The following is a 21732-nucleotide window of genomic DNA, read 5'->3' on the forward strand; positions in this document are numbered from 1 at the left end:
TTCCAGGATATTGTGAAATGTAAGCTGGCTGAAACCTCTTCCTTCTCACTTATTTTGCTCTACCCACCACAAACCGCTTTTATCTTGACAGCAAATTACAAACAAACCAGAGCCAAATGCTGACACTCGTAACTTGTCATACACTGAAAGACACTCCACCTGCTGAAAGAAACTTACCCAGAGGGTGGAAGTGGTTATTAAATGATTGGCATCACACTAGGGTGGTTAGTAACACAGGTATTAAGTACCAATGTCCCTAATAGGGCAAAAGCATAACAGAGATAAGGGATTTATTCCAGAACAGGTCACGACTGTATGTCACACTGGTGGGTGGGGTTTGTGGTTCACTATATGAAGTTGTATGGGCTGTGATATGGAATAATGACTCTACCCAGGGGGAAAATATAAATACAAGCACTATTAGATATAGTGAAATAAAATAAAATAAAAAAAAAGTTGTGTATATAAGACTTTCACCTCTGGAAACGCATGCATTAATGCACAGGCCCACAGAGCTGTGCTGGAAAATCAGTGCTGTTGGGCTACCATAATATATTGGAATTTGAATCTCCTTCTATGTGTTTTATGGTGTGAAGTGTTTTCTTTCAGCTAAAAAAAGTTAATTTCATTGCGGTTAATTTTCCTCACAATGTAAAATAAATACAGATAGTTTATGTTGTTCTTATTTCTCTGAGAATATATATATATATATATATATATATATATATATGTTTCTAAGGCGCAAATAAAAAGTAGCTGTCACATTTCGCATATAGAAGACACACCTAATTTTCAGATAACATGCAAATACAGTAGACATACTGTATACCAAACTGTCAACGCTCTGTCTGTTTCACATATAGCTATTACCACAATTATAAATATCGAAAGTCCATCTGGTTATAACTGTTGTAGGTCAAACTTCCAGAAAAAAACCATATGTAAGAAATAAAAACATAAACAATATATTGGTATTTGTGTTTTGACCAAAAGTATAGAACACCCTTTTGTGTGTTGCTAAGGGTTTCTCCAAAGTGGTATATAGAGGATAATCCTTCACTGTACATTAAATACAAAGAACTTCTTTTAGCTCACATGTATGCTTACATATAACCGGTGCAGTGTCATCCCATAAAGGTATCTTTTAAAATCGTCACCACAAAAGTGTTTCCCTGGTAAATATCCACATCAAAGGATATGTAAGCATATGAGCTAAAAGTATTTTATGTACGATGAAGAATTACTCTATATAGCACTTTGGAGAAAACTTCGAAACACACAAAAGGGTGTTATATAACTTTGGTCAAAACACAAATACCAATATATTATTTGTTTTTATATCTTACGTATTTATTTGTTATTTGTCTGTCTTCATTTGAGAAATCTATATAATTTTTGTATTTGTTTAGAATGGTACTGAATTAACTATAGAAAACGATTATGATATCATTCTTTGGACATTCTTTATTTTTCAAATCAAATACATTAATAAATGTTTTATTTGAGTATATATGAGCCATTTACTGAAAATAGGATTTAAAGACGAACAAGCCTTCTTTTCACAACAACGAATGGGGCACTGAGAAATGCACCAAATGGAAGAGGTCACTCCATTTGTGTTTGCAATTAAAAAGCAGAATATACATTGCATATTTCAGGATGTAACAAGTGTATTCGGTCTTAATCATATTGTTCACAACTGTATAAAGAATTATTTAGTTTCAATTATTTAATTTTAAATCATGTACATTTTGAAGTGAATTTCAAACTACATTTACATGCTTGAAGAGCTTTGTAAAAATGCATGGAAAGTGATGTGTATTGTGCATGTAGTTTAAAATATAAAAACTGCTTTTGAATGGAGTTCCCAACCTTTTTCACATTTGACACTCTTTGTACAGGTGATGTATATAAGACCTGCTGCATTCTGGGTTCTTAAGCACCTCATTTATAGAGCACAGTGGTTTGAACTACACAAAACTAATTTATTCTATTTTAAATTCACTTTTCAACAAAGCCTTAAGGAGATGCATTATTCATCCTATAGGTGAGAGACACTAAGGGCCTCATTTATCAATGAGTTTTATCATTCACAACAAGTGATAAAATTTGTTGCATATGATAAATGGTGCTCAAACCAAACGGCTCTCTACTGTAATTTTTCAAACAAATGACAGGAGCTGATTGGCTGTAGCAGCATTATCCTACGCAACAAGTTTTATCACTTGTAAATGATAAAACTCATTGATAAATAAGGCCCTAAGGCCTTTATTGAATTCTCAACAGTGTGTGGCCGCAATGTTCAGTTGTACACATCACCGTAGAATGCAGTATCCCAACATAGACAATTCTCCTGAGCACCTCTTTGAGGTGGGAGGGATATTGGAGATGTGGGTGGTCGCAAAGTGCTGCCATTCCAACGGTACTTTGCAGACATGTGCCCCTTATGCAGTTCCCCCAGTAATGCACCCTTATACAGTGCCCCCAATAGTAGTGCCCCCAATAGTAGTGCCCCTTATATAGTGCTCCCAGTAGTAGTACCCCTCTATGCAGTGCTCCCAGTAGTAGTGCCCCAGTAGTGCCGTTTATACAGAGCACCCAGTAGCAGTCCCGTCCCCCCCATATGCAGTGCCTCCAGTAGTGCCCCCCCTATGCAGTGCCAGTGCCCCTAACATATATAGGAAAAAGACGCACAAAAACCCCCCCACCACTTACCTGAATCCCCACTCCTGCGCCCGCCGCTGTCTGCTCCTCCGTCCTCCCGGCCTACTCTGCGGGTGTCGTAAGGTGGAGCTCATGAGTATACCCCTTTCACATCGCAAACCCGGGTCGGACCTCTGTTTTGAACCCTTGTCCAACCCGGGTCAGGGCCTTTCACATCGCCATAATAACCCGGGTTATTTCCGGGTTATTGCAGATTTGGTGCCTTTTAACTCAACCCGGGTTGCCCATGTTAAAACAGTGTGATGTAATTTTTACAGGATTTTATTGGCTCACAATTATGACGACGTTTTCAGTAAAGAACAAGGAGGGTCTGGGGAATGCTTGCAGTGCAGCAATCATGGCCGACAGAGCACCTGTCACAGATGCAGAGGGCCTGATTCAGAGACGGACGCTCTGATAGAGCGCTCGCTCTGAATCAGGGAGTTTTTTTTTTTTTTTTGTTCGGCCTCCTGGCCGCTCGCATAGCTGTGGGTGACCACCCACAGCTATTGCGAGCGGCCAGGTTGATGGTCGCTGTGGTCAAGACCATCGCGACCATCGGGCTAGCAATGAGACCCTTGCGGTAGGGTCTCATTGGCGCAAGCCCCAGTGAGCTTCCGGCTCTAAATAGAGCCGGAAGCTCACCACTGACATCACTAGTGATGTCAGTGGGGCCGCCCCCAAATGGCAGGCGTTCCTTCGGGAACGCCTCAGTTTAGCCAGCCACCCCCCCTGCCCGCCTACCAAACGGGGTGAGCTGTCAATCACAATCGACAGCTCGCCCCCTTTGGTGCGAGACCCGGAGTGACGGAGCGCCCGTTGCTAGCCGGGTCTTGTGCATGCGCACAACGGAGCCGGCTCCGTCGTGCGCATACCCAGTGGGCGAACATCGACCCGGTTGCGAGCGCTCAGCGCTTGCGACCGGGTCTGAATCAGGCCCAAAGTGTGCAGTGCAGGACAGTAATGTAAATGCAGAGACATGTGCTTTGTGTGCAGACTGGTCAGCTGACTGGAAAAAGCCAATCAGCACTATTTTCTCAGACCCGGGTCGAATATCCCGGGTCTGTACCATTTAAAAGCCAAATAACCCGGGTCCGACCCGTGTTTAACCCTTCTTTTAACCCAGGTTGAAATACCGGGTCAGTCGACCCGGGTTATTCATTTTGGTGCATTTTAAAATCAGGTCGACCCGGGAGTAACCTGGGTTATTTTGGCGATGTGAAAGGGGTATAAGTAGGTTGTAAATGCTGAGTCTCTGGGAATGACAGGTGGAATTTGTACTTGGGAGTTTAATGTGTTTTTTTGTTTTGTTTTAGGCAACACAAATGGAGAATTGTGACCCTTCAGCATCACCCAAGGAGGGTTACAGTCAGAAAGAGAGAGAACTTCTTGTAAGGAGACCATCATATAAGTAAGTAAGAAATGTGAAGAATGCTAGTAAATATATTATTTTAATGTCTTTCATAGAGTACAGCAGCTAAATACATGGATTCTGTACAGTTTATGTATAAATACTGCAATACCCTACTTAGCGCTTTCAATTTGTTCTAGAAAACTGTGATGCTAACTGAAAAAGCAGTGACCAGTATTGATTTCCCACAAGAATTATTTGAAATTCCTGTTGGAGTTGGCAGCTCAAGCCTTGTGCTGAAGACTCCCACAATTCTTTATCATAGCTGATGCAATGAAACAAACAACAGATTTATATACCCCAAATCAATAATTGGTGCTGACACTTACAAATCAAATAAGCTTTAAAAATAGGACAGTCTAGATATAGAATGTGCTGGGGATGCTAGCCTGTTCAAGCTGGAGGTCTCGCTAAAATCATGTTTACTTGCCCAGACTGCTTCGGGAAGACATACAGTACATTGTCCAAGCTGATCATTTGTGCATGTGTAATGGGCAGGGTGGTTTTCTTTATTTAAGTGGGTGACATAATTTACCTCCTCTGTTCAATGGCGGAAGTATCGCATTGCAGGGAAGTTCAGTTGCTTGGTGCCTGTAATATAGGCGTGGCCCCATAACTGTGGGGAGTGCTGTAACAGTGTCGCCACCTGCAGGGCCAGTCTTTCTGCTGCATAATATCTTATGTATATTTCATACAAGGTACAGGGATGGTTGAACCTTTAGCATATTTATAAATTTTCATTTTAAATATTACAGTTTATATTTTTAACGTAGTTTCAATTTAAGAAATACATTTATTACAAAGTTAACTACAATAAATGTCATACTCCTATGTCTATTTGTCTGTATTTATTTGACCATCTGTATGCAATCAATAAGATCAGCATTTATTAGCAAAGATAACGCAATCACACTATAGATCACATATAATGCTACCAAAATTCAGGTTCAATTCATGTACTTTAATCTAAAATGTCAATTTATACAGTGTATGGCATAAATGTAAATTCATTTAGAGAAGTTAAATATATGAAATGATACACCTTCTAGTGCATTCTTCATAGAAATGCAGCCAACAAGATTAGACCTACAATAAGAATAACAGGTTATGGGAGAGTATTTTATAACTTTAATTACTTGAAGTACACTTTCTTTGCCTATGGTAAACGGATGCCTTCCTTTTCACATTTCATGATACACTACATAAAAAGCATTGTGCCAATGTGTATATTGCATGCACTCTTTCTAGATATTTATCATTCTTGCCAGCAGCAAAGCACATACTGTGAACAACAGTAATTTATGAACAGTGATATCCCGTACTAAGCATTGCCATTAAGTGATTGGTTATGCAGTGAGTAATGCCCTAATAGTGTATGATGTCAGAGATGAGTAATGTGATTGCTATCAGATGTCATCAGTGAAATCGTTAGTGACTTTGTAATGGGATTTTATAAATTGGCTTTCTTTGCCTTGAACATGTATTTTGGTAAGCTGCAAAAGCGTTTGAACTTCTGAAATGGTAACTTACAGAAACAATTATTTATTAATTTTTATATTCCGTAAATCAAAGAAACAAAGCATTTTCCGTTCAACACTTTCATGGGAAGTTTCTGCATTTTCCTGGTACACCCAGGCTAGTACATATATTGGAGGACCCCACCCATACACCTATCAGTAGTCCACCAGTACTCGCTTGTACTAGCGATCTGTTGTGGAGAGCTGCAAGAGGTCTGACCTATTAGGAGCAAGCTTTCATTTCAATTAGTACTTTAAGACTGAATGACCTTCAGCGCTCCCTCTGTACTGGGCACTGTCTGTTCTCCAGCTCCCCCTCTCTAACCAGCACTATCTGTCCTCCCTAACGTTCTGTCCTAGACCATGTTTTCGGTCACTCAGCTGATTTTAACTTATTTAATTTGAACCTCTAGCCATGGCACCTGTCTAATCCATGTGGGCATTGTGTACAGACCGGTCTCTGGTCATACAGTGAGTCCGTGCTCCATTTAATTTTGTGATATGACTTGTCATCAGCCTCACTCAGTAACCTTCGTTTGCATTTTCATTCACTACCTTGTGTAGCTCAGCTGTGACAGTCCTAAGTTCTTGTAAGGAGACCATCATATAAGTAAGTAAGAAATATAGTGACTTCCAGAAATGCAAAGCTTAAGCAATTTAGGGCATTATAAGTGGGAGATGGGTTACTAGGACAAGGGATAAATATCAGACAGTTCCTCTGGGGTCAGTGGGTATCTATGTACATTTATTTCTCTGACAAAAGCCTGTTGCTGTGCAGACACTGGGCTTCTATCAGTTGCTAAATCCATCTAGCTAAACTCCTCCTTTGTACATTTATAAAGGCACCTCGAGCAGTAATGTCTATCATGTTATGAGCCAAACCAAATTGTGAAAATGCAGCCTGTTAATTCACTATGAATTTATGACATCACTGTGACATGAGGTACAAAGGTGCAGATTGTGGGTACACTTTAAACTATGTCTGTAAAATATGTTCCATTCAGCGCACTGAGGGCCTGATGCAGAGATGGCTGAATTGCGGTGATCTGCTCATGCATCTAAGTTGCACTGTGCATGCTTCAAGCTTCTTTACAGATGTTCCCCGGAGTGAGGATTTATTTGCAAAGTGATTGACAGACAAGACCATTTGTGGGGGAGGCAACTCGGGGGTGATGACTCAAACCTAGGCGTGTCATGGCCATTTTCAGGGATTTTCTCTGCCTGAGACTGCAATCCCGTATGCAGTAAAAATGCCTTCGGCGTCTCAGTTCCTGCGGATATTTTGCATGATCAAAGACCGATTATTGACTGATCTGTGACCAATGCTCCGTTTTTGTACGCAGTCACTTGGATTTGCGAAGCCGCCGATGGGAGTTTCAATACAAATCCCTGCGGTTGCGACAGTTGCATATTTAATGGAAAGGAGTATACATTTAAACACATATAGCTCACAGTCATCCCTGAATAGATCAGTTTAAAATGCTATGTATTATAACTGACACCCCATTTTATATTGTCTGATATTTAGAAGAATTTTGAATGAGCTGTCCTCTGAGGTATCTACAGTCTCGAATATTGAGGAAGAAAGTCTAGAAGAAGACGATGCTCCATCTAACCTCGCTACAGTGACCTCTTCCACACCAATATATCAAACGAGCACAGGACAATACAGTATGTATAGGCCATATTTTTGTTGATGTTACATGTCGATTAATTACTGTGTGTACACTACTACAGAGAGAATTAATTACTTGAACTCTTAAGAGCAGGATGGAAAAGTTAATTTTGTGCACACAAGAGCAGTGACATAATTAGGGTATTTGGAGCCCAGGGCAGTGCCCCCAGTAGTTTCCCCCCCCCCCTATGCAGTGCCCCCAGTAGTGGTTCCCCCCCTATGCAGTGCCCCCAGTAGTGGTTCCCCCCCTATGCAGTGCCCCCAGTAGTGGTTCCCCCCCTATGCAGTGCCCCCAGTAGTGGTTCCCCCCCTATGCAGTGCCCCCAGTAGCGTTCCCCCCCCTATGCAGTGCCCCCAGTAGTGGTTCCCCCCCCATGCAGTGCCCCCAGTAGTGGTGTCCCCCCCCTATGCAGTGCCCCCAGTAGTGGTCCCCCCCCCCCTATGCAGTGCCCCCAGTAGTGGTCCCCCCCCCCTATGCAGTGCCCCCAGTAGTGGTCCCCCCCCCCCCTATGCAGTGCCCCCAGTAGTGGTCCCCCCCCTATGCAGTGCCCCCAGTAGTGGTCCCCCCCCTATGCAGTGCCCCCGGTAGTGGTCCCCCCCCCTATGCAGTGCCCCCGGTAGTGGTCCCCCCCCCCCTATGCAGTGCCCCCGGTAGTGGTCCCCCCCCCCTATGCAGTGCCCCCGGTAGTGGTGTCCCCCCCCTATGCAGTGCCCCCGGTAGTGGTCCCCCCCCCTATGCAGTGCCACCAGTAGTGGTCCCCCCTATGCAGTGCCCCCAGTAGTGGTCCCCCCTATGCAGTGCCCCTAATATAGTGCCCCCAGTAGTGGTCCCCCTCTATGCAGTGGCCCCCCCTATGCAATGCCAATGCCACTTACATATATAGGACAAAGACCCACAAAATTAAAACACAACACTTACATGAATCCCTGATCCTGCGCCCACCACTGTCTGCTCCTCCGTTCTCCCAGCCCGCTCTGCACCATGGGAGAGACGTCATGACACTCATCACCCACTGCAGGAGCTGTAAGGAGGAGCACATGATGTGGAGCTCGGACCGTGCCTATGGCCCGATGGCGCCCAGGGCACTATCGGACAGTAAGGTGGAGCTCTGACCATGCCTATGGTGCCCAGGGCACATGCCCTGCTCGATCCCCCCCCCCCTTTCCCTAGGTTAGAAGCTTTGGATATATGTGTGTACAGGTTGATAGTGAGGCAGGGTTGCATGTACACATAAGCAAATGCCTTGAGACAACGAACATCCCGTTTGCTTAAGCAGTGGAGTGGTTTATTGAAAGTGAAATGGGTACAGCCGTACTCGCTGTTATACACACTGGTTAAAGGAGCTGAACTTGAGGGGAGTGGGATATCATACAGCTCACCAGCTGAGTTTATGCGGGAACCAGGTAGTGGTGACTAGGACACCTTTTTGCATGCAGTATACTGGTAGTCTCACAGAGCTAATTGAAATACATGTGTCTTCCACTGTGACACTCTAATACAGTAAACAAGATGGTGCTCTGCATTCTCAGTACTGGCGGCCATCATGGTGCAGGGAACGAAGCTTCCCAGGAGGAGCAATATGGAGTCTGCTTAGTAGAGCTCCCTATCTTCATCAACAAGGTGTGCAGCTACATTTAAGGATATGTCCACTCACAAGCAGCTCATTATTCTCCATTAGCAGAATTGCGGGTGTCTTATGCCAGAGACCACCTCAGGTGTTAAGTACTCACATCTGTCAAACCTGCCATGGATGCCGAGAGCAGACGTACCAGGGAGGCATAACAACACCCTCAAAATAGTGTGGCCATTACCTCTTTGGCTGCATGCAGCTTTGGCAGGGGGACCTGGTACTCACATGCCTCTGCTTAAATATGGGGCAACTGGGGAACCCAAAGGGATTAAAAGAAGAGCTTTTTTCTGAAGGTACTCAAAGCTAGGCATTTTTAATATTTAAAACTAGTTCTTGAAACAAGAAATCCGTTAAATAATTTCCGGTATGAATAATATAACATCTGAAGACCAGCTTGTAACTTTAACGAAGTACCAGGACTTTTTTTTTCCCATAAAATAAAAGCACTGATAAAAAAGCATCTTGCATTCTGTCCATTAAAGTTGGAAACTAGGTGACTTACTAGCATGGCAGGCTAATGTCTCATTTTGCCACATACCAACCCCAATTTTTAGACCTTGTTTCCTAGTTTATCGCTTTTGCTACAAACATTCAGCCCTAAGGGCCTGATTCAGACCCTTGCGCAAGCGGGTCGATAGTGGCCCAGTGCGAGCGCAAGCCCAGTAGCGAGGGGCTCGCAACAAAACGGGGAGGCTGTTGATGTTGATCGACAGCTCGCCCCGTTTTATAGGCGGGTAGGGGGGAGGTGGCTGCACAAACTGAGGCGTTCCCGAAGGAACGCCTGCCGTTTGTGGGCGCCCTACTGACATCACTCGTGATGTCAGTAGTGGACTTCCTGCTCTATTAGAGCAGGAAGTCCACTCTGCATTGGGAGTGCTGAGACCCTACCTTAGGGTCTCCTCGCAATGCCGATGGTCACGATAATCGCGACCATCTTCAGCCCGCTCGCACAAACTGTGGGTGGGCACCCACAGCTTAGCGAGCGGGCGGGAGAAAAAAATAAAAATAAATTCCCCACCCTGATTCAGAGCGAGTGCTCGCAAACAGCGCGCGCCTCTGAATCAGGCCCTAAGTCTGTAGCATGCTGCTGCACTGGCCAGTGGCTTTCTACTGGGTCTTGTGAATACTTGGGTTGTAGCCCACAGTGTTATGCTTTCCACCATTATCCTTCAAGCATTGGGGCTTGCAAGTAGCAAATAAACAAGGACTCTACTGTTCCCAAATTCTACATCAGCCATCCCCTCCCCCTTCAAGCTGTGTGCCTGGGTACAATGTACTCATTTTCACAAATTCTTGGGAGGGGCAGTTATTGGGGGATAGATCTAAAGATAGAATTACACAAATTTGAGGCCTAGCATTATTTGTGAAGTTTTGGGGGTGACTCATGTATTTTGTATGTGTGTGCGAGAGTGATACAGAATATGGGAGTATCGCATATTCTGTATAGTAGTCACTGCTGGCTTCTTGTTATACAGAGGAAGCGAGGAACTGGATCCATCTCTTACCCAGAGGTGATCATTGTGCTGCTTCTATTGCCTCTAATACCTTAGACTTCCTGCACTTCATTACAGCCTGAACATGCATACTGTACCCCACTACTACCAGAGAATGCATACTGTACCCCACTACTACCAGAGAATGCATACTGTACCCCACTACTACCAGAGAATGCATACTGTACCCCACTACTACCAGAGAATGTATATTGTGCCCCACTACTACCAGAGCGTGCATATTGTGCCCCACTTCTGCCAGAGCGTGCATATTGTGCCCCACTTCTGCCAGAGCGTGCATATTGTGCCCCACTTCTGCCAGAGCGTGCATATTGTGCCCCACTTCTGCCAGAGCGTGCATATTGTGCCCCACTTCTGCCAGAGCGTGCATATTGTGCCCCACTTCTGCCAGAGCGTGCATATTGTGCCCCACTTCTGCCAGAGCGTGCATATTGTGCCCCACTTCTGCCAGAGCGTGCATATTGTGCCCCACATCTGCCAGAGCGTGCATATTGTGCCCCACTTCTGCCAGAGCGTGCATATTGTGCCCCACTTCTGCCAGAGCGTGCATATTGTGCCCCACTTCTGCCAGAACGTGCATATTGTGCCCCACTTCTGCCACAGGGTGCATATTGTGCCCCACTACTGCCACAGGGTGCATATTGTGCCCCACTACTGCCAGAACGTGCATATTGTGCCCCACTACTGCCAGAACGTGCATATTGTGCCCCACTTCTACCAGAGCGTGCATTTTGTGCCCCACTTCTACCAGAGCGTGCATATTGTGCCCCACTATACCAGAACGTGTATACCGCACCCATTATTATCAGAACATGCATACCATGCCCACTATTACCAGAACATGCATACTGCACCCACTTCAACCAGAACCTGCATACTGCACCCCTTTACAGTCAAGACATACATAGATACTGCACGTACTACTGCTAGAACACAGTGTCCTGGGACATGGTTGAATCTAAAACACTGCCCCTTTATAGGCAAATATCAGACTTGTAATTACCAGGACTGTATTATTCATAAGGCTGACGCCTAGGGGCTCCGCAGGGAGAAGTTGAAGGCACACTCGTAGTCAGTTGAGTGTTTTTTGAGAATTAGGGGGGGGGAGACAGCGGACTAATAGTGCACTAGCGTCAGTGTTGTTACACCTTCATGAAAGGACACATGACTGCCGCCATCACCACTGTGTCACCTGCACTACCTGGAGGAAGTTCTCTCTCATCCAGACCTCAGCACACAAAGGGACAAGAGATTCCGCAGGACTTGCGAGGATTCCGGACACCTTCTACAGAACCACCACCGAGTGCAGAGCAAGGATTCTTCAGCATAGGGGTGGAGCCAACTGGATCGAAGATCCGGAGTGCACACACCATGATGAATTCTTCAGGAGACCCTCAAAATAGATATAGGGCAATGTACTGTGGTCTAGTACCTACTGTATCAGGGTCAGACTGTCTTTGGTGGGGTGAAAGATTGAAGTGACAGAGGGGCTCCGAAATACCTGAAAGCCTAGGATCACAGCCATGGGTTAATACGGCCCTGGTCATTACATTGTAGCATCTATATCACCACAATCCAACATGCAGATCAGGCATTTTCAGGAGGAGGGGGTGCTAACATCAGGGAGCTTTGTTTACCTGTTTGGGAGTTTTCCCAATATAGCAGCACTCTGTCAGACTTTCCTGGAGCATAAGCAACTATGGATCTATATAACACTAGATCTATTAGTGGTGGTGTCAGTGGAGGTCCGATCTTAATCTCATATAAACTTTCCCACATCTTAAAGAAAGTTGGCATCTTCCCTGCACTAAACACGGAATTACTGATGTGCTTCAGCATTTTTTACAGCATCAGAATTTGCTATATTCAGGCAATAGAGTGGCCAAATCATTCTGGTCCAGGTAGTGGCCAGGAACCAAATAATTCTGGTTATCCTTTGATTACGATGACTTAGTTCTAGTTCTCTCCATGGCCACCTCTTGGTCCTCCGCAATGGATTCAGCTCCTCCTGTTTTTGTAAGCAGTTCCCAGCTTGCTGTGTCTTTTCAGCTCTTGGCTTCTTACCTACTTTTGTCTTTTGCTCTCTCTCGACTACCATTCTAGGTCTGGTATGTACCTGCCCCCCCTATCTTTTGCATGTACCTTTCCTACCCTGTTACCATGAAATTTAATAAAAATTCCAAGGGAACAATTGTATTCCTTTATTGGATGTTATTTGCGCCTGCTGTTTGTTTCCTTTTCTAAATAAAGCGTTTTAAACATTTTTTATTCTGGTTATGAGACTCTTGGGCTCCCACTTACAGCTCAGATCTGCATGCACTAATCTAGTTGGAGGATAAAAGATCAACAGTAAAAAGGTTGACAAGCAATAGGTCGACACCAGCTGGTCAACAGTGAATAGGTTGACGGGGACAAAAGGTCAACATGTCTAAAATATCGACATGGCCTACACATTTATTTATTTTCGGTTCGGGTTAAACACCAAGTGGAGGGTTACGATTAGATTTAGAAAACCCAAAAAAATTGTCGACCATTCCCACATCCTCTGTTTGACCCTGTCAACATACATCCATGTCGACCTTTTGTACCTGCCAACCTTTTGTCCCTGTCGACCTATTGGCTGTCAACCATCTGATGTCAACCTTTTGACTGTACAAATGAAGAGTGTAACATTTTAAATAGCAATGCAATTTGCAATATCTCAGAAGACCTGCAAATTTGGTTCTATAAATGTTATTCTTCAAGTTGAAGATTGCAGGCATGTCAGGACATCACTACTGTAATCTAGATAATCAAGTGCAATATAGTGTCTTTGAGGATGCTTTTAGACTAAAGGGTCCAGCGCTGCATGAATAGCATAGCCTCTCCTGATACAATCTGTGGGCCTGATTCAGTAGCGATCGCTAATACGATCACAGCTGCGATCTCGCACGGAACCCAGCTGTGAAAATATGCGAATGCCAGCCAAAGCACAGCCGCATAAAAACGCCCACCGCTGCCTTCTCGTATCCATCCAACCTCGCTCTTCTGCATAAACATTGGTAACATCGATGCACATCGGCCAGTCACGCAGCATTTACACCAGTTTTGACCAGCGGCAGATATTGAAAGTCTTGTTACACGCAGAGAGCTCTCGTGCTGCGTATGCAATCGCAGTGGCTAAATTATGCACGCCCATGAAACGTCATTCAAACCTTTTAACTACATTCCAAAATAATCCCATAGTGGTGTAAAGGATTTATTCTGGGAAGTAAGATGAGTCACAGCCTTTACGAATCTGTGACCAAAAACTTAAACTATTTAATTATTATTATTATCTTTAATTTATAAAACAGTGATAAATTACACAGTGCTGTACAATAAGGAGATCGTGACACAAATAAATGACATACAAAGACATGAAACAAAGTGAAAAGACAGCCCTCCCCTGCCAAAATGAGCTTACAGTACTACGCCATCTTGCTGCCTCTCTGACTGATATATCTTCAGGGAGATTGGAAGACTCCCAGGAGAATTGTCTAGTATGCCATAAATATTAGCTGCCTGTCCATTTGGCTACATGCTATATACAATGGGTTACATGTAAAAGTTGACCGTATTTACCCAGCATTAAAAAAAAAAAAAAAAAAAGCACAGGGAACTTTTTGCATCACAAAAGGGTTGGTACAGGTGTACAATTGTACCCTTTACCAGGATTTGTTCTATGTCTAATTGAGACCCAAAATATACATGCAATACATTAAAATGTACCTAGTGGAGGTAGTCTTTTTATTATTTGGTGGGAGCTAGTAAAATTACTATTTTACAAATCCCAATTAATTAGGGGTTTGTGGCATCTCTAAGTTATAAAGATACCACAAACCCCTAATTAATTGTTATACTACATGCACATAAATATTTGTTCAGCCCATTACAAGGCTGCCACCACTGTGTACACACAACGGGTACACTTGTTTGACATAAAAATAAATATTAATTATTTCTGGGATTTGTAAAACAGTGTTTTATTTATATTTTTTTTATTGTTCTTACCCTTTTCTAAATGTATTATTTGTAATGGTAACGCTGAAGGTGCCTTGTGTTACTTACAGCCTCTTATTTGTCACTACTGACTTACTGTATCTAAAGGGAAAATGCATGTCTTGTATATAAAGCACCCCACCACTATTATAGGCCTTCTAGTCCAGAAATACATTTTCACTTATGTCAGTTCTGGGTAGACCGTTGAACATGACTGGTCAATTAATGAATTCAGCTATGCTGAAAATAATTAAATAAAACCTGTCATGTTACTGATTGTCAAGGCTGCAAGTTTTGCAGCCCAGGAATAGTTAATGGGAAGAGATGTTAGCAAATGCCCAGGCCTACCTTTTTAATTTTACATTTTTCTATTTCATTTCCAGTTTCCATAGGAGAAAGAGGAGCCTTTCAAATTACCAATCAAATATCGGATGGGGTGCAGGGATTACACACTTTATCCAGTTTAGGAGGTCCCCATCCAGGAGCTACAATTCTGCAGTATGCAGTCCCAGCAGCAGATGGCACACAGCAGTTTTTCATACCAAGCAGTCGGGTTGTTGTTCAAGGTAATGTGGCATGAAATAGTTTTTATCATTTAAATTGTACTAATCTGTTCTTTATTTGAAATAATATGGTTTTTACTCTAGTTCCTTATCTTCCAGAATCTGTTTCAGCCTACATTATGTAAGTGTTTATACCTGAGTAAATCAAGCTGCAAGCCTCCAGCTGTTGTAGAACTTTGTCCTGGTATGCTGAGGCTTGTAATTGCACAACAGGTTGTTTATCTCTCTCACCCTATTATTTTATTTCTCTCATCATTCGTCTTTTCTTAAATATACATTCCACTAGAACTAAGAGGACATTATACCCCAGTGCAGCGTTGGTAAACCATGTTGCACTGCACGGAGAGCAATTGCAATTTTTTTCCTGGCTGTAGAGTAAATACTGCATGCTCACTGCATTTATAGTATTCTCCCCTTAGGTTGTGCTTTGTTCCCACCCTCCTCCCCTGCCAGGTGTACATTTTGCACCCCATAAATGTATTTGCTCCTAAGTATAAATTTGCCCTATGAGTGTGCATTCTCATTGTAGAAAATTGTACTAAAAATGTATTTGGTTTTATACATATGCACTAACTGAATGAAACATATGTACCACAGCCTGCTCTTTCTCTCAAGTCATATGGTGAGAAAAGTGTGACTGTTTTTTATACATCATTTCCATTAACTGAGAACTCCAGTGAAAAATGAAACATTTTATCATTAAAACACCATCTTCTCTGACGAGCAGAAACATAGCAGCTAGTTACCCCGGGATCCTCTTCTAGATCAGACTTACGATTTAAAATTTTAAGTGTAACTGTTACAGATGTGCCCACATACATCTGTCCTCAAATCGCACCAAATAGACCCATTCAGAGTGCCATGTATCTTAGCCATGTCAAATAGTAACCCTGAGTGCTTAGGGGTTGGTGTTCTAAGCCGTGGGGAGTGATAATTTTAATTTTAATTATGTCATCCTTGGAAAGATAAAAAGTGGAAAGAGATAAAGTACCAACCAATCAGCTCCTAAATGTCACTTTACATGCTGTGTTTGAAAAATGACAGGAGCTGATTAGTTGGTACTTTATCTCTTTCCACTTTTTATCTTTCCAAGGCTTAGTACATCTACACCTTAGTACTGTATAAATGAACTAAGGCAGTGGTTCCCAAACTTTTTTGAATCACGGCACCCCTAAGCCAAAAGTTTGTTTTCGAGAATTTCAATAAAAATGTACAGTGAGGTAAATTGTGCTTACCTGTCATCCTTATGGTCAGTTATCTGGTGGTGGACAGGTTTGCACTTCTGTTTGTCCACATATTTACATTACATTGACCATGAAGAATTTGATTCGGTGCTGGACCACCATCCTGAGGCACCCCTGCAAGTGTCCCGAGGCACCCCAGGGTGCCACGGCACAAAGTTTGGGGACCGCTGACCTAAGGGGTTTATTCATGCAGCGGTGAAAAGCACTTTAGAAAACTAGGCTCTTCGTTATACTCAGGAAGCATTATACAGTGTAGCGGAAGGGGGGAGTTTCTGATTTCTTCAGCGGTACCTCAGCTATGTGCCATGATTGGTTTCCCATACAGTAGTACAGTAGAATGGAGAGGGCAATTCAGAGAAGAACAGAAAGCTCAGCTTTTTGTTTTGCTTCCTAAAGAAAGTTTGCAATCTGTAGATGGTGTAATAAACCTCCTAAAGTGAGAAAAGAAGTCTTCCTCCTGTCTTCCTGCATCCTTTTACACCAGCCAATCAGGAAAATGTGGCGGAAAAAACAAACAAATATAGAAGCATATGCCGGGTCCCAATATAAAGTAGATCATTAGAAAGTGGCATCATGTATATAAAACTATACCGTCCACCATGAGCTACAAGTGTGTCTGTTCCTATTGCCCTTCCAGCACCAAAACTGCAGCCGCTGCTCTAATATACAGCACCAACGTGCAGGTGCCTTTCAGCCCTGACACTGGGAGTGAATTATCAGCATTAGGGGAATTGTCTCCTCTCCTAGGACTCAGTAGCAGCAGCAGGTCTCTGGGATGCTGGATGGGTAGAAAGGAGCAGCGCTGCATCCTCGGTAGTAGTCAGTACATGCCCTTTTGGTAGTGATGTCTGCGGGTGCAGGTTAGACTGCGTTGCATAAAGATACTCATTATATGCGCTGCCTCAGGTGGTTTCTGCCCTGACAGATGAACAACCATTTGACAGTACAGTTGACCCCAATAATGATCCCTCTCATGTCAGTCTTTCTGTAATAATACAAATATTGTGACTTCACATCAGTTCTCTGCTCTGGGAGCTTTCCCTATACTCGCACCTACTTCACCAACGCATGCGCTGTATTTCGATCCCAGGACATTGATACAATATTTTGCAATCTGCATTGATTGACTGCTTCGCTGAAGAGGCTAATTGCGGGACATTGCAAGATGGGTATTACTGAATCACTCTATATCTTCAAGCTATATCGCATTGATATGGTGCGATCTTTCTTGAAATATACTGCGACCAACTTCACTATCTTTATGAATAGACCTGTATGATACAAAATTGTGGAGAAAGTAGCAAATTTGAGAAAAAATTATACAATCTAGGGTGTAAAAGCAAAAGATAGGTTTTACACATGTGACTCTCACCATGCATCGTTATGCTTAATCTGTGACTTTCTACTAATTCCTTTATCTAAGTACCTAGTACACTATAAGCAAAGTAAGGTGCAAAATTGATCTTCATGCAAATTTTAAGTTTAACGCATTAATGCCTGCAGTAAATCTACTTCATACCTGTGAACATTCCTGCAGTCAATGTTAATGGTAATGCTTAAAGTGGTTTTATGCATTCTCCCATGTAAACACTGATCTCTGGGCCTGATTCAGTACTGATCGCTACTGCAATTGCAATATCGATTACGCACGCAGTCTCACTGCAAAGATATAGTAATGATTGCAATCGCTATGCCATACGCAGCCTAACATAAGGACACCCACCTTACCTTACACACATCCTTAATACTTGGCAAGACTGTGGAACCATCAGTAACATCGAGTACAATCATAGCCTCACGCACACTTGCACAAGGTCTGACCTTACTCAGGAATTGCTAACCTCGTCGCACGCAGTGAGTACACAAGCTGCGTGTGGCATCACAGAGGCTAATTTATGCATGGCCCTGCAACGGTGTTCAAACGCACTGACGCGCCTGCTCTTCGATGACCCTTCCCCCGTCCCCACCCGTAAACGGTACGTCCTGTCAAACTCTCTGTGATGGGTCTGCGTAGTCACTGCGATCGCAGTGGAGTGCTCGCACTGCGATGCGTGTACAGAAGGCAACAATTGGCCGTGTGCGTATGTTATCGCATTTGCGATTGCTGCTGATTCAGGCCCTCTGTCTTTTACTGATTTTGTTGGTAAATCTTTGGAAAGAGAAAAGGCATCTAAAATCAGCCGTGTTCTATTTTCTTACAGTAGTGTACATTTCTTTGCAGTGTTGTCTTGCAGTAATGTACATTTCTTTCAGTGTTGTCCTGCAGTAGTGTACACTATTTGCAGTGTTGTCTTGCAGTAGTGTACATTTCTTGCAGTGCTGTTTTGCTGTAGTTTACATTTCTTGCAGTGTTGTCCTGCAGTAGTGTACATTTCTTGCAGTGTTGTCCTGCAGTAGTGTACACTTCTTGCAGTGTTGTCCTGCATATATATTACGGAAAGAGAAAGTGTTCCAAAAAGGGGCACTCATGGACTATTTAATATAGAAGCAACATGCTATGGAAATATCATTTCTGGTTGTCCAAGAAAAAAGAACTCTAAAAATTAACTTTTAATCAATCCGTTAAAATATTAGCGAAATATTATGTGCAGAATCGTGTTAAGGTGCTTTTAGTGTAAGACAATACTAACATAAAAATAAAATGTTGTGTCCACTCTGTCTATATAAATGTTATTCAATCATTCCATTGATGTGTGTAACTCAAACACTCCTAAAACACATTGGTTCCATTTATCATGGTAACTAAGTCCAAGTGTTCCATAATGTGTCACATTGCTGTGAAGCTGGATATCTATTATGCAAAGATGGTTACTATATTGTCAACAAGTTAATAGATAAATCTATTGAGTGTGTCTCAATAAAACAAAATGTATTTATTTATTCACTCTTAGACTTTACGCAAATCCCACTTCGCAGGCTCCCGTTTTCGTTAGTTTCATATTGAATACGGGGATAAGCGGGCACGCGCCCGATACTTTAACGCAGGTAAAAGCTCCGATATGAAACATAAACTTCGACAGCGAAGTTTACGTTTCATATTGAATACCCCTCATAGTCTGAGTCATATCAACATCCATTTGGTAACATTGTTGCAGTGTCCTAGTTACAAGGACAGAGTTACACAGATAAGAGCTATATTAATTATTAAGTAGCAATATTACTACAGCATCTGTCTTTTTTCTCTGTCTGGGTAAAAGACAGATATATTGTGTTTGAATTAGTTATAAAGCGGTATTACCGCTGACATATTCTATTTGAAAACAATTATGTGGAATAGGTTACATGACTATAGGTCCTAGTTACAAGGGCAGAGTCTTGAGTTACATCAATCTTTATCTGGCAGTATTGTTGCAGCGTCCTAGTTACATGGACAGAACCATATAGATTTTTAATATCATTAATCAGTAGCAACAAAACTGCAGCTTTTGTCCCATAATTTATATTGGTACAGGACACAGACATTTAGAATTTCTAACTAATTAAGTGGCAGCATAGCCACAGCATGTGTCTTTTCCCATCCTCGATTATTAGGACAAGGATATACAGACTCCTTGAATCAACACAACTGTTGTAGCATCTATTTTTCCACTTCTATAAGGACTGGGACATTCTAACTCTCAGACTACTTAATTTTCAATGTTATAGCATACTTTAATAAACAGAATAACTGATGCTATAGTGGGAGAATTCTCATGAGATATTTCAGACGGCTAGTAGTGCAGACAATGAACCTGTAGATAAACTAGATGGTATATGGGAAATCTGGAATAATATGTTTATCCAGGAATAGTTGATATATTTCTCTACTATTGTTGTAGACTCAGAACTAATAATAATTACCTGAATAGGTGATGAAATAACTACATAAGACACACAGCGGGCAGATCTTTATTTTGTTTAATACAAATTTTAATACACATTTCCAGTACATTTCTTATCACTATCTCTTTTGATATCTTTTAACCGTTATTTCGCTGAATTAAGTCCTAAACCAAGGGACAATTTTTAAAGTATACCTAATAAACATTTAATTTTTAATGAATGATTATTAATTGAAATTAATATTTTTGTTGTGCACCGCCTACAAGACAAAACTTTTCTTTCCTCTGCTTTCATGATTATTGTAATTTTTTGTCATTTGGTAGCACCCTCAAAACTGATAATAATTTTCATCAGGATAATAAACTGAGATTTCCACTATTTTTCAATTAATTAATGTGTGCAGGTGCATTTATCCTTTGTATGTATGTCTAAATCTAGACGCCAGTCATTTTACTGGCGTCCGGCATCCCGATCGAAGGGATGTCGGGCGCGGACAGCCGCCGGGGGGGGGTGGGGGGGTTAGGTTCAGGGCTCCCGGGGGGGACTTAGGGTTAGGCACCCACCCTGGAGGTTAGGTTTAGGCTAGGGGAAGGGGGGGGTTAGGGTTAGACACCCCCCACGGGGGACTTAGGTTTAGGCTAGGGGAAGAGGGGATTAGGGTTAGGCACCCTAAAGGAGGGTTAGGGGGTAGAATTAGGTTAGTTTATACTTGCCTTTAGGACGATCTGGATTTCCTCCTATGTTGGGCCGCCGCTGCCGGGATTTGAATGTTACCGAACCCTACATGTCTTGCAGTGCTGTTTTGCTATAGTGTACATTTCTTGCAGTGTTGTCCTGCACTAGTGTACATTTCTTGAAATAGTGTACATTGCTTGCAGTAATGTACACTTCTTGCTTGTTGTCTTGCAGTAGTGTACATTTCTTTCAGTAGTATACACATCTTGCAGTGTTGTCTTAAAGTAATACAGGTTGAGTCTCCCATATCCAAATATTCCGAAATACGGAATATTCCGAAATACGGAATATTTTCAGCATGACTGAGATAATGAAACCTTTGATTTTTGATGGTTTAATGTACATAAACTTTGTCTAAGGCACAAATTATTAAAAAGATTGTATAAAATAACCTTCAGGCTGTGTGTATAAGGTGTATATGAAACATAAATGAATTTCATGTATGTACACACACTTTTTTTGATGCACAAAATTATAAAAAATATTGTCTAAAATGACCTGCAGGCTGTGTGTATAAGGTGTATATAACACATAAATGCATTCTGTGTGTATATTTGGGTCCCATTTCCAAGACATTTCATTATAATATGCAATTATTCCAAAATACGGAATATTCTGATATCCAAAATACCCCTGGTCCCAAGCATTTTGGATATGGGAGACTCAACCTGTATATATTTCTTGCAGTGTTGTCCTGCAGTAGTATACATTTCTTGCAGTGTTATCCTTTGCTAGTGTACATTGCTTGCAGTAATGTACACGTCTTGCTTGTTGTCTTGCAGTAGTGTACATTTCTTGTAGTGCTGTCTTACGGTAGTGTACATTTCTTCTTCAGGGACCGTAGGGGATATTATGGTTGGAAGACCAGGCGCCAAACCGTTAAAGCTGCTGCTTCCA

General features: G+C 42.4%; 1 protein-coding gene across 4 annotated transcripts in view; it reads left to right on the top strand.

The window, feature by feature from the left end:
* CREM (cAMP responsive element modulator) overlaps window positions 1-21732 on the top strand; it is a 91433-nt gene that overhangs the window by 13787 nt on the left and 55914 nt on the right. For all 4 annotated transcript variants that reach the window (XM_088462699.1, XM_088462702.1, XM_088462701.1 and 1 more), the window contains 3 exons: window positions 4020-4114; window positions 7160-7302; window positions 14855-15037. In XM_088462699.1, coding sequence (XP_088318825.1) covers window positions 4020-4114; window positions 7160-7302; window positions 14855-15037 — 421 coding nt within the window. The remainder of the gene's footprint in view (window positions 1-4019; window positions 4115-7159; window positions 7303-14854; window positions 15038-21732) is intronic.

Source organism: Taudactylus pleione, unplaced genomic scaffold, assembly GCF_031769625.1.
Source record: "Taudactylus pleione unplaced genomic scaffold, aTauple2 ptg000053l, whole genome shotgun sequence".
Lineage (NCBI taxonomy): Eukaryota > Metazoa > Chordata > Amphibia > Anura > Myobatrachidae > Taudactylus > Taudactylus pleione.